Source organism: Cucurbita maxima, unplaced genomic scaffold (assembly GCF_002738345.1).
Source record: "Cucurbita maxima cultivar Rimu unplaced genomic scaffold, Cmax_1.0 Cma_Scf00020, whole genome shotgun sequence".
Taxonomy (NCBI): Eukaryota; Viridiplantae; Streptophyta; class Magnoliopsida; order Cucurbitales; family Cucurbitaceae; genus Cucurbita; species Cucurbita maxima.
This window is the reverse complement of record NW_019272036.1, coordinates 3,789,620-3,802,995: the sequence shown is the minus strand read 5'-3', so window position 1 is coordinate 3,802,995 and position 13,376 is coordinate 3,789,620. Positions and strand designations below refer to the sequence as shown.

At 36.5% G+C, this 13,376-nt stretch overlaps 2 protein-coding genes across 2 annotated transcripts; both read left to right on the top strand.

The window, feature by feature from the left end:
- The first annotated feature begins 1,436 nt into the window (after nucleotides 1-1,436).
- LOC111494890 lies at nucleotides 1,437-1,793 on the top strand. The gene has a single exon (XM_023144874.1). The coding sequence runs from the start codon at nucleotides 1,437-1,439 to the stop codon at nucleotides 1,791-1,793; it is 357 nt and encodes a 118-aa protein (XP_023000642.1).
- Nucleotides 1,794-9,559: 7,766 nt separating this feature from the next.
- Nucleotides 9,560-13,096, top strand: LOC111494605 (WD repeat-containing protein 43). The gene is made up of 12 exons (XM_023144580.1): nucleotides 9,560-9,767; nucleotides 9,970-10,074; nucleotides 10,166-10,275; nucleotides 10,669-10,823; nucleotides 10,900-10,988; nucleotides 11,060-11,522; nucleotides 11,615-11,725; nucleotides 11,877-12,115; nucleotides 12,201-12,283; nucleotides 12,375-12,486; nucleotides 12,591-12,665; nucleotides 12,772-13,096. The coding sequence occupies exons 1-12, from the start codon at nucleotides 9,675-9,677 to the stop codon at nucleotides 12,955-12,957; spliced, it is 1,821 nt and encodes a 606-aa protein (XP_023000348.1). The 5' UTR covers nucleotides 9,560-9,674; the 3' UTR covers nucleotides 12,958-13,096.
- The last annotated feature ends 280 nt before the right edge of the window (nucleotides 13,097-13,376 follow it).

Sequence of the window (13,376 nt, the reverse complement as noted above, 5' to 3'; positions counted from 1 at the left end):
GACAAAAACAGATATTCTTCGAGAGTAGGAGAAAAGGGGCAAGCTTCCTCAATGTGTGGAGAACCAAGAACCCTAAGGTAAAGGACTACGCTACGTGGCTCTCCCAATTGACTTGCCACTTTTGCCTTCCCTTCACTGTTGGGCTATTGGGAGGAGAAAGGATGGGTGGTATTCATATACCAGTTATTCTGAGGCAAAAACAAAAACAAATCTCGTAAGAAAAGGAAGTCAATGCATAAGAAGGAAAGTGGAAGCTGTCCAAGGGAAGATAAGAGTGGACACATTCCAACTGCCTTTTTGTGGGGAAGAGGAGGATTGGGAAACGACAGACTAAGTGGAAAAGTAGCATATATAAGGAAGAGTGATCAATTCCTCGCTAGGGAATTTGCCGGATTTTGATGCAAAAAAAAAAAAAAAAAGGACAAATTCAAAATAGAAATTCACCTACGCCCTCCTCATCTTATCTTCCTATTTCTAAGGAAGAGTTGACTTTGACCTTACCAATTTCTCATACATTCTTTTATTCTTTGTTTTGATTAACCACTAGAGTCTTGCTTTTTTCTTTGTGTGTTGTCTGAAAATGGGTTTGATTTGCTTCAGAATTTCTAGAATTTATATAGATTCTTCTTTTATTCGTCAAAGTTCATCCTAATCTCTGTCGCATATCCTACTCTTGAAAATGGGTTTGGTTTGCTTCACCTATGAGAATTTAAGCTCATCCTAATCTCTATCATATTCTACTCCCTACTCTTTACGGTAAGAATTTAAGGTCACTTTGAGAATTTAAGCTCATTCTAATCTCTGTCATATCCTACTCTTTACTATGAGAATTTAAGTTCATCCTAATCTCTGTCATATCCTACTCTTTAATGTCTGACGCATCTCAGTTAGCAATTAGAAACAACATGAGAAGGAGGGAAGACAAAAAATGCCATGAAGATTCAAAAATGTCAAACAATAGAATTTGAACCTAGGCAGGAAAACTCAATTGATTTCAAACCTATCACCTTAGCCACTCAACTCAAGCAGATCAACATTTGTTAAAAATTATTATTTTTAATTTCATAAAATATGTGAGAAATATGAGTGGTGGAGCATCAAGATGAAGACCTTACTCAGATCGCAGGAGCTATGGGACTTGGTGGAGCACTAGTTTGTTGATGTATTAGAACTCACAATAGAAGAAAAGAAAAGACTAAGAGAAACCAAGAAAAACGATGCAAAGGCTCTATTCACTATTCAACAAGCAGTTCATGAGACTATCTTTTCACGAATTGCAGCAGCAACCACATCAAAGCAGGCATGGTCAACTCTACAGAAGGAGTTTCTAGGAGATTCAAAGGTTATAACAGTAAAATTGCAATCCCTCATACGTGATTTTGAAACTCTACTCATGACGAATGACGAATCAATTGCTGATTTTTTTGTCAAAAGCAATGACAATAGTCAGTCAGATGCATACCTATGGAGAGAAAATTTCAGACGAAACAATTGTTGCAAAGGTGTTGAGAAGCTTGAGTCCAAAGTTTGACCATGTGGTGACTACCATAGAAGAAGCTAAGGATCTATCCATACTCTTCGTTGATGAACTGATGGGCTCGCTTCAGGCTCATGAGGCAAGAATCAATAGATCATCAGAAAGGAACGAAGAAAAGGCACTTCAAGTGAAGGAGACAACCAACCACGAAAACAACGAAAGAGAAAATATTCATTTAGCAGGTAGAAGTCGTGGAAGAGGAGGATTTCGCAACTTCCATGGTGGTCGTGATAACAGGTGTAGGATGAAGAAGTGATGGACAGAGCCAATTCAATGAACAAAGAAATGTCATACAATGTTACCATTGCAGAAGGCATGGGCACACAAAATCTGACTATTGGTATAAAAATCAACGAATGAATTTTGCAGCAGAGAATGAAGAAGAAGAAGAAAAGCTGCTTATGGCGTGCATGGATACTAGTCCAAAAAAAGGTGACTTATGGTTTGTTGATAGCGGATGCTCAAACCATATGACAGGCACCAAATCCTTATTCAAAGAGCTTGATGAGACGCAAAAAATTAAGGTGCAACTTGGAAACACAAAAGAGATGCAAGTTAAGGGAAAATGTACAGTGAAAGTCAAAACCAGTCATGGTAAGATAAAACAATTAGATAATGATCAATTTGTACTAGATTTAGGGTACAATTTATTGAGTGTTGGACAATTGATGACGAGAGAACATTAAGTTCTATTTGATGACAACACATGTGTCATTACACATAAGAAATCAGGCCATAAAGTTCAAATTGCTATGACTTCAAATAAGATGTTTCCACTTGATATTTCTAACATGGAGAATTTTGCTCTTACTGCTAGCACGAAAGATGACTCAACATTATGGCATCTCAGATATAGACATCTTCATATGAACGGCTTGAAAATACTCAGGGATAAAGGTATGGTTTTCAGATTACCAAGAATTGATTCAACTAATTTGTGTGAAGATGCATTTATGGCAAGCAGACTATGAAGTCCTTTCCTGTTGAAAAAGCTAAAAGAGTTTCACATTATTCTAGATCTAATTCATGTTTATTTATGTGGGCCAATGCAAACAAAGTTCTTGGGTGGGAGCATATACTTTTTACTATTCATTGATGACTATAGTCGCATGAGCTGGGTTTACTTCCTACAACATAAGTCAAAAGCTTTTCAGAAGTTCCAGATTTTTAAAGTTATGGTGGAGAACCAAAGTGGTTGTCACATTAAAGTTCTTCGCACAGACAGAGGTGGCGAGTTCATATCTAAAGAGTTTAATCTGTTTTGTGAAGAAGAGGGCATCCAAAGGGAGTTAACAGCTCCCTACACTCCAGAAAAAAATGGAATCGCTGAACGAAAAAATCGAACTATTGTTGAGATGGCAAGAAGTATGTTACAAGCAAGGTGACTTCCAAAAGTATGTTAGAATCAAGGAGACTTCCAAACCAATTTTGGGCAGAAGCCGTAGCAACATCTGTTTATCTATTAAACCTCTCACCAACAAAGGTTGTTATGAATCGAACTCCTTATGAAACATGGCATGGAAGAAAACCGTCTGTAAGTCATTTACGAATCTTTGGTTGTGTTGCTTATGCTTTGAAACATTCTCAAACTTGTCAAAAGCTTGATGAAAAATTTGAAAAATGCATTTTCATTGGCTACTGTACTCAATCAAAGACATATAAATTATGCAACCCCATTAGTGAAAAGATTTTAGTTAGAAGTGATGTAATATTTAATGAAACCGTGAGTTGGGATTGGAGTAAAGAACATGAGCAGCAAAAGATTACAGTTGAAGTTTCCCCAAATGAAGAGACAAGGGTCAACTCCAGTGCATCTCCCAGTGCATCCACTGCAACACAAAATGTGTCAAATTCATCATCTTCAGCTTCACTAAACAGCGATTCTTCTCTTAAATAACTTTCGGATGAGACACCTCCAAAGAAGTATAAATCTTTAACTGACATATATGCATATCAATTTGCTCTTACTGTTTCAAATCCTATGAGTTATGAAGAAGCAGCTGAAAAAGAAGAGTGGAAGAAAGTCATGGTAGAAGAGATACAGTCCATTGAGAAAATTTGCACCAGGTGTTCAAGACAAAATTTGCACCAGATGGAAGCATACAAAAGCATAAGGCCCATCTTGTAGCAAAAGGGTATGCACAACAAGAAGGTATAGATTTTGAAGAAACTTTTTCTTCTAGCTCGTTTTGAAACTATAAGAACTATTCTAGCATTAGCAACAGAATTGCGGTGGCTGATTTATCAGTTTGATGTTAAGTCAGCATTTCTTAACGGAGATTTACAAGAAGACGTTTATGTAGCACAACTAGAGAGATTCATAAAGAAGGACAAAGAAACAAAGGTATACAAGTTGAGACTATACGGATTAAAGCAGGCCTCTCGAGCTTGGTACAGCAAGATTGATGGGTATTTTCAAAAGAAAGGATACATGAGAAGTGAGAATGAGCCTACTTTATATGTGAAGAAGGAAGGTAAGAGTGATTTCATTATTATTTGTCTCTATGTTGACGATATTATTTACACTAGCTCTTCTAACTCTCTTTTGGATAAATTTAAGTCTCAAATGATGAGTGAATTTAAGATGTCAGATATAGGTCTATTGCACTATTTTCTTGGTCTTGAAGTATATCAAGTTGAAGATAGAATTTTTATTTCACAAAGAAAAATATGCCAAAGATATTATGAGTAAATTTGGTATGCTTAATTGAAAGCCTGCAGCTACACCTATGAATATTAATGAGAAATTACAACGTGATGATGGAGCAGAAATGACAGATGTTAGAAGGTTCAAGAGCTTGGTTGGCGGACTAATTTACTTAACTCACACATGACCCGACACTGCATTTCCTGTTGGTATTATTTCTAAGTTTATGCAACATCCTTCAAAGGTTCATTATGGAGCAGCAAAAAGAGTCTTACGTTACATTGCCGGAACTATGGAGTATGAAATTTGGTATTCTAAATTCTCTAATTTCAAACTATATGGATTCACCGATAGTGATTGGGCAGGATCATTAGATGATAGACGAAGCATTTCAGCCAATGTTTTCACTTGAGGGTCAGGAGTGATCACTTGGAGCTCAAAGAAGCAAGCAACAGTGGCGTTGTCAACGTCAGAAGTAGAATATGTTGCAGCAACTTCAGCAGCGTGTCAAGCCATTTGGCTAAGAAGAATGTTAGCTGATCTTCAACAAGAGCAAAAAGGGGCAACAAAGATTTTGTGATAATAAAGCAACTATTTTTATGACAAAGAACCCAGTGTTTCACAGTAGAACAAAACATATTGAACTTCGACATCACTATATTCGTGATCTTGTTGCAGACGAAGAAATTGTCTTGGAATATTGTAACACCGATGAACAGCTAGCAGACATACTTACCAAGGCTTTGTCAAAAGAAAAGTTTTGCTACTCCAGAAGATTATTTGTCATTTGCAAGTTTTAACCAGGGGAGATCAAATATTCAAACTAACAAGATTTTAGGAGATTGTTAGAGATTGTTAGTAGATTTAAATTTATCATTTTGATGATTTACTATTTCTGATTCAATGTACTATAAATACTGGGAATTATGTAACCGCATTGAGTCAGAAAACATTAATAGGAATTGTTTGAGTCGGAAAACATTAATAAACAGCTTCTATTTATTTCTATCTCTTTCACTATCTTTTTCCCACCGTTCCACGTCCGTCCAATAGAAGTCCAATAGAAGCCCAATGGCATGAACCTCAAGCCTTATGCATCTCATGTCCGTCCAATAGAAGCCAAGGCAAGCGAAGTTTCTTCTAAATAAATTGTTTTGATTTAAAATTTAAAATTTAAAGTGAGAGACATTCTAAATTTTAAAAATATTTTTGAATGGATAAAATTAGTACACCAGACTCAAAGTTTGTTTTAGTTCTCAAGTGTGGGTTTCAAATCTGTTAATTAAAATTCTAATAGAGGATGTAAATAATTTTGAAAATTTTCAAATAAATTGTTTTGATTTAAAATTCTAAATTGGGAATATTCTTGATTTTAGAAATAGTTTTAAATAAAAATTGGTTTGATTGAGTAAATAATTTTAAAAATTTTCAAATATTTTTTTTAATTTAAAATTCTAAATTGTTAATCATTTTAAATAAACAAAATTAGTCTGACCACTTAGAATAATTATATAATGGTTTGTTCTTTTGGAGGGAAAAAAATAAAAAAAATTATATAATGGTTATACGCCGCACTTTGTAACCTTGTTTTTATTTGCTTTGCCTAACTCAAGGTATTTTGTATCTATATCATCTCCTTTCTAGCTTCAACTATTGCCACGTATTCAGCCTCAGTAGATGAAAGAGCAATACATTTTTTAAGCCTAGACATCTCATCATGCATGGCTTGCTCCTATAGTTGTATAGGGCCTCATCAAGGAGCTCTTTTTCCTCTTCATCTATCACCAACTGATAGTGTAAAGAAGGTACATACCTATCTGGTACTCTGATGGCTCTGGATGATTTTTTTAATACATGTTCAGGGGTCACTTGCTTTGCTTCTGGTTCCTCAGTAGCAGTCTCAGGAGTTTCTTGAGTATCCGCTACAACATCACTAGGTGAATCTTTCAGCAACTCAACCTTAACTCCCACTTGCTTCGTTGTCCCGATACTTTTCTTCAATTCTCTGGCAGTCTTGGGGAAGCTAACTCGTTTCTGTTTGCTCATAACACAGATCTCACAAGGACTTATATAAACAGATTTTAGACCTTCCAAAACTTCTTCCACAACCAGCATCTTCATTCCTTTAACGCTCATATGTCCAAGTCTATTATGCTATAAACTTGAATTTGAAGCACTCTCAGACAATAGCCATGTTCATACACCTTGCGGTGGCGTATAAGGTTCCAGATTTTGTGCCACGTGCTACCACCATAGCACCCTTCACAATCTTCCACGAACTATTCCCAAACTTTGTTGCATAACCTGTGCTATCCAACTGACTAATAGAGATCAGGTTCTTGTTGAGACTAGGAATATATCTGACATCCTTTAATGTCCACTGATTTTCTGCTCGAGTTTTCGTGTAGACATCCTCTTTTCCTTCAATCTTCAAATCTTTGTTGTCGGCAAGATACACCTTCTCGAAACTTCCAGACTTAAAATTTTGAAACAACTCTTTATTTGGAGACGAATGAAAAGATGCACCTGAATCCAAAATCCAGGATTCAATCGGACGGTCCACGTTGAGGATTAGAGCATCCCCAATGTCTTCGACTGAATGTATAGAATCATCGTCATCATATGATTTGTGATTTTACTTCCTCTTTGTACAATCTACTCGAAAGTGACATTTTTCTCCACAACTTCAACACTTTACGTTTGGTTTGTTTGAATTTTTTCCTTGATTCCTTGATTTTGATCGCCCATTGTTTGGGCCCTTTGATTTACTTCTTCCCCTTCGATCAACATTGAGAGCATTGCCGGATGAATCTCCGATTTACCATTTGCAAATACTCGAGGGCCAATCTTTCGCTGAGAACTACATCTCGAATTTCATCAAACTTTAGTTTATCAGATCCTCGTGAACAGTTGATTGCGGCAACAACAGTATCCCATGACTCAGGTAAAAATGACATAAAAAAAATGCTTTAATTTCATCCTTGAAATTAACTTCCACCGAACTCATTTGATTTATATTAAATTCGTTTATATGATCAGCAACAGATCCACCTTTAGACATTTGAAGATTAAACAACCTCCGCATCAAATACACCTTGTTCATAGCCGACGGTTTCTCGTACATATTCGACAGTGCCTTCAACAAATCTGACGTTATCTTTTCCTTGATAATATTGAACGCCATGTTTTTAGACAGCGTCATCCGATTCAATCGTAAAGCCTAATGATCCTTGAGCTTCCACTGCTCTGTGGTCATAGTATCCGGCTTCACCCCCAATAAGGGTTCGTGAAGACTCTTCTACTACAAATAATCTTCAATCTGCATCTTCCAGAAACCGAAATTGAATCCATCAAACTTTTCAATTCTAATCTTTGAAATTTCCATCTTCACAGATCGTGGTGACTTTCGTCTTGCTCTGATACTCGTTGTTAGGATCGCTCAAACACCGCACACTCGATCAAGATGAACACAAAAAACAGGAGAGAGAAAATTCAAAGAGGATCCTTGGCTAAAGGTTTTATTGATGACTTGAAGTATATACAACAACAAGAGAGAGAATACAGATGATGAAGAAATTACATTTTGGAAGCACGGCCCAATAACGTACACAGGTTTTCAATTTACTAAATATAACTTTCAAACATTTAACTACCTACAAGATATATAATCTACCTGAGTATATTAATATCAAATCTTTGACAAATATCTACCATATATATCTCTATCATTTTTACTAAATATCAACTAAATATATCTCCTTCTGCCAAAAAAATCTACTATATATATCTCTATCATATTTTTATCAAATATCAACCAAATATATCTCTACAAGATCTTTATGGTAAATATGCATAGACTCCATATCCCAACCGTCTTTGTATCAAGAGTGTTGAAACTTTATAACTATTTTTCTGAAATTTTCCTTTCATTCTTCGAGTATTGCACAATTCTTTTATTCACATCCCGTCTTTGGACGCCTATAAATTAAGGGTGTGACATGTAAATTAAATATAGAAATCCCAAATTTTTGTAATGTCCCAAATATAGGATTTGGATCAAAATTCGGATCCAAATTCAGCACACGACGACTTCAACATTCTTTGGCGATATTATCAAGGTTACCGACTTATTGTTTGTACCAACATGAGTCATTTTAACATGTTTTCTTTTAAGAAAACTCTAACATAGAATTGCTCCAAGAAAAGTACACTTAATTTTGGAGTTCATTTGATTGAGCCATTAAAAAAGAAGCATTTTGTTTATATAGATAATAACTTTTAGTTAGTTTATGCTTTTCTTAGCGAGGATGTGTAGGATCACTTTCATTTAGATGTAATCTCCATTCATTCATGTATTTTTTTTATTATTATTATAAAATTCAAAAGGTTTTACTTATCGTCTCATGACTCTACTTTTCCATTAAAAAATAAGGTCCTACTATATGCATGTCATGACTACTACGTGCAGAAATCCTTTAAAGTAATTTACTAAACCAATGCTATGGACTTAAAGATTCATAAAAAAACTATTTAGACAAAAAAAAATGTCGGAATCAAAATACAAGAATTTAAAATAATGCAACACACTGATCTAACCTAAGGGCTGCTACATTAAATGCAAATGCGACTACCTTGACTTCACTTCCATGGTGTCCACAGTGACACCGTCATACATACATTGGTGGCTTACCTTTGCCAGTAAGTAACCCCATTATTGAGGTCAAAAAATGCAATCACATACAATCATGGGGGACTTATCTTTTCCTAAGACATCATGACCTTATTCTCTACTTCAAGTTCGAGTAAAGTTTGATGTGTATTGTATACACCATAATAATTTTGTAAGTGTTTGTAGTTAAAGTATGAGTAAATAAATGGTATATTGCCACTTTTTTGGAGCAATGAGGCCTTACATACATACACGAGGGGTAAACAAGTGTCCTATCGATCGAGTTTGGAAGTAAAGAATCACAAGAGTCTTTCTCTTTGTCTCAACCAAGTCTGATCTTGGGCGTCTGATACATGTATTTGTTAGTATCGTAAACCATGTAATTAAAAATAGTATAAAGTGTATAAAAGAAACTAAAAATAATAAATAAAGAGATATCATGTTTTTGTTTGTAGTTGAACCGGTGCAGATCCATAGCATTTGGGTCAACCCAAAATCCGAAACCAAATCGAATCAATTCAGGTTCCTCTAACCCAACCCAACCTGAAGTGCTAGTCCCACCCATCCTCTTTAATTCGGGTTAGGTTGGTCCGGCTTGTCGGGTTTGAAAATACACCCATAAAGCATGGTCGGTTCGGACCAACCGTGTATGCGAACCGCTAATGAGAAAAAGAAAATTTGAAAATTATAAAGACAAAACAAAACAGGGAAGTAATCTACGGAGCCAAAACCCTCAGAAGCTGCCGCCGCGAAGTGCCGCTACCATTCTGCCGGTTTTGCAGTTTGCAGTTCGCATTTGGTTACCATTTACGACTGAGAGAATGAAGATGGAGCTGCATAAATCGCCGCCAATCACAGCGTTCACTTCCAACGGCGACTATCTAGCTATCTTGTCCTCCAATGGAACTGTCAAGGCAAGCTTCCTCTCTCAGTATTGCTTATAATGTTTGAATCCTTTTCTCATGCTGATTTTTACTTGAATATCTATCTATTTGATAAACTTTCGCTCTTCAGGGCTCGGTATAGGCACAATTATTTGTTTGTTTTTCTTTTTTTGTGCTCATTTATATGTGGATGTTCATTACAACGAATTTCAACTGTTTTATGTATCTGTAGATTTGGAAAACTAGCGATGGGAGTTTGCTAGCCGAGTGGAAGGATCCTGATGGGAAAACTGATGCTGGTTATTCTTGTATTGCCTGCTGTTTTGTGGGGAAAAAAGTGAGAAAAGTACTTTAGGGTTCTTAATTATTTGACACTGTATTATATGTTTTGGGAATCTTAAACCTATATTGTCTTTCTCAAATTTCAGCGTAAAAACAGTTCTTGTCTTATTGCTATCGGTACCAACGGAGGGGATGTGTTGGCAGTAAATGCTTCAAGCGGTGAAACGAAGTGGGTATCTGCCGGTTGCCATCTTGGGTACGCAATCAATTCTGATGATCTTGTTAACTTGATAATTTAAAGAATGATCAATGATTCAGATGAATCGGGTGCAAATTTTATGTACTTCATTGATTCTATATTTTTCATATTAGATTCTTCACATCGGTGCATTCATTGTGGCGATACGTTTAGATGGTAAAACTGACACGAGAATAAGATGTTAGAACGATTAGTAGGTTGGAAGTTTCCTTTGTTCACACGCCTTATATACACACACACACACACACATCTAATAAATAATTGTTAACTCATTCTTTTATGATAGTGAAGCTATCTCTGAAGTGAGTTCATCAATACATTAAGGTTCTTCTACTTCTACATTTTATTCATTATGGTGAATGAATTGTTTCTTTATCCTGATTTGTGAAGTGGAATTATTGGCCTTTCTTTTGCGGACAAAGGCCGGAGACTGCATACCATTGGAAGTAACGGAATGGCATTCAAGATGAACGCCGAAACAGGAAGCATTATCAATGAGTTCAAAGCTTCGAAAAAATCAATCTCTTCTTCAGCCTTTTCACTTGGTTAGTTGCTTATCCATGTTTTTGTAGGTGCAAAATGTCAAGCACCTTTTGTCTTAACGAGTCGCTCCTTTTTCAGATGAGAAGTACTTAGCTGTAGCTGGCAAAAAGTTGAAGATTTTAAGCACAGATAATGGGGTTGAGCTTATGGTGCACCCTGATAAATTGGTGAGCTACCCAAATTCTCTTAATTTCTAAATAGGTCCAAATCACTGACTATACTACCATCTGAAATATAGGGTCCTGTGAAGCTTGATTCTATATCTGACGACGCCAAAACAATAATTACATCAGAACCTGGAGCCAAACATATTCAAGTGTGGTGGTGTGATATGAGTGCTGGAAAACTTAGTCGAGGTCCTGTTCTGTCCATGAAGCATCCTCCGTTCATTTCTGAATGCAGAAATATGAACAATGGGGAAGATAGCATAGTTGTCTTGTCAGTATCAGTATCAGGTGTAGCTTATTTATGGAAATTAAAGTTCCTATCAGAAGACAAGGTTAGTCCGACTAAAGTCACCGTTAAAGTTAACAATGTCGAATCAGCTGAGGAAAACCATGGAAGTGCTAAGAAGAATCGTATTTCTGTCCTCTCTTCCACAATACAAGGTTTAGGAGACAATGAAGTGTCAGTCCTTGTCACTCATGGCTCCATGGACCTACCGCAGCATACTGTCCTTAATATCGCACTTGAGAAAGAAGGTTTGACAAACTTGTCATTTTGCCATTCTTTTCCTTATTTCCCCTGTGCCCCATTCTCTTCAGGTAAGTACAATGTGTATACTCTGTCACAGGTCCACACGAGATCGAACAAGCAGTTACTTCGCCTAAAAGTAAGAAAAGCAAAAAGAAGAGAGCTGCATCTGATCTCGACAGTCAGACAGCTGGAGATGTCAGTGATGTCGGTAAGGATTGTCTTTGAGCCATTGCTTGTGGTTCTCGAATTTCCTTTGATGGTCTACAACTCTCCAACTCTACCTTCCAAAATATGTCTGGAGCAAATAGCCTAATACCATTTTCAATCTCCACCGTTAACTTGATATCTGATGATTGTAGGCAATGAAGATACGTCTAATGTTCTATTTAATGATGATTTAAACGAGCCAACCATGGGAGATAAACTTGCAAATTTGAATTTAGAGGAACAGAATGAAGACGAGAACCATGAACAAGATGAACCTTCCGTCCCTGCTATCCCACCAAGTGCAGACTCTGTTCAGGTTTTGCTCAAGCAAGCACTACGTGCAGACGATCGCGCCCTTTTGCTAGAATGCTTATACACCAAGGATGATAAGGTAATCAATTTATAACCAATCCTATCGGTTTTCGTTATATACTAACCTTCTTTATGCTGAAACATCATATATCATCTGTTATCAGGTCATCTCAAAATCAATAGCACAACTAAATTCTTCAGATGTTCTCAAGCTTTTGCACGCTCTCATATCCATTATCCAGTCAAGGTATTCTTACCTATTTCAAGATTGTTTGATGCTCATAAGTGTGTTCTTGGAATAAAAGATACCATATCAAAGTTTCATGGCTTATCTACAGAGGGGCAATTCTTGTATGCGCCATCCCTTGGCTTAGAGGTTTACTTCTTCAACATGCCAGTAGAATAATGTCTCAAGAATCTTCTCTACTCGCCTTGAATTCTCTATATCAGGTAAGCAATGGTTTGGCTCGACACTTCCCAAATATGCAGCTCCCTCACATCCATTAATCATATGTTCTCTAGTAGATAAACACAAAATTTCCATGTATGTGCAGCTCATTGAGTCTAGAATTTCAACTTTCCAATCTGCGCTTCTGCTATCAAGTAGCTTAGACTTCCTTTACACAGGGGTAAGTGCATTCTTTTCCTTCCACGTAACGTGGCTGAACTCGAGTTTCACCATAACCTTCTTCTTCAAGCTCTATGAGGTATTCACTCGTGTCTTCTTTCTGGCAGGTCCTTGATGGGGAGGCGGAAGAAAATGATGCCATTGTACCGATTATTTACGAGGAGGACGATAGCGATGATAAGGAATCGTCGGGAGATGAAATGGAAACGGATGAAGAGGGTGGAGGAGTTGAAGTAGAAGAGGCCTTTGACGATCTTAGTGCTGGTGAAGTGGATGATGATATGAGTGAATGATGATTATGAAGCCTACAAAATCCTTTGGGATTTCATTTTTTGACCTTTGTTTATCCAAAATGAGCTTCTTCTGTAATTTTGACAAGAGTTATCCTCCGAATGAATCAGAACTATATAAACCCATTGCCCAAGTTGCAAACTTCTGTGGTTTCATTCTTCACCAAAAAAAAAGAAAGAAAGAAAAAAGAAAAATTTAGTTAGAATTCCAAATTTGGTTAGACGTACATAGGATTTTATGCTTTGAGTTATTTTTTTACCAGTTGATCAAATCCTCACAGACTAATTCTAATAGAGATTAAATTTTATTTTTTGTTCGACATAGAAATTAAAAATTTTGGGCATAACTCTCTTCTACTCAGTATGATTGAGGGACAACACAGATGATAATTCCTCAAATAGTTATCCCTCCTGCATCCCTT

Excerpts from the sequence above, each read along its gene's own strand:
- LOC111494605 (XM_023144580.1), top strand. The coding sequence starts at position 9,675 with ATGAAGATGGAGCTGCATAAATCGCCGCCAATCACAGCGTTCACTTCC. Across the intron at positions 10,989-11,059 it reads TGGTGCACCCTGATAAATTG|GGTCCTGTGAAGCTTGATTC; the intron begins GTGAGCTACCCA and ends TCTGAAATATAG. Across the intron at positions 12,666-12,771 it reads TAGACTTCCTTTACACAGGG|GTCCTTGATGGGGAGGCGGA; the intron begins GTAAGTGCATTC and ends TCTTTCTGGCAG.
- LOC111494890 (XM_023144874.1), top strand. The coding sequence starts at position 1,437 with ATGACAATAGTCAGTCAGATGCATACCTATGGAGAGAAAATTTCAGAC.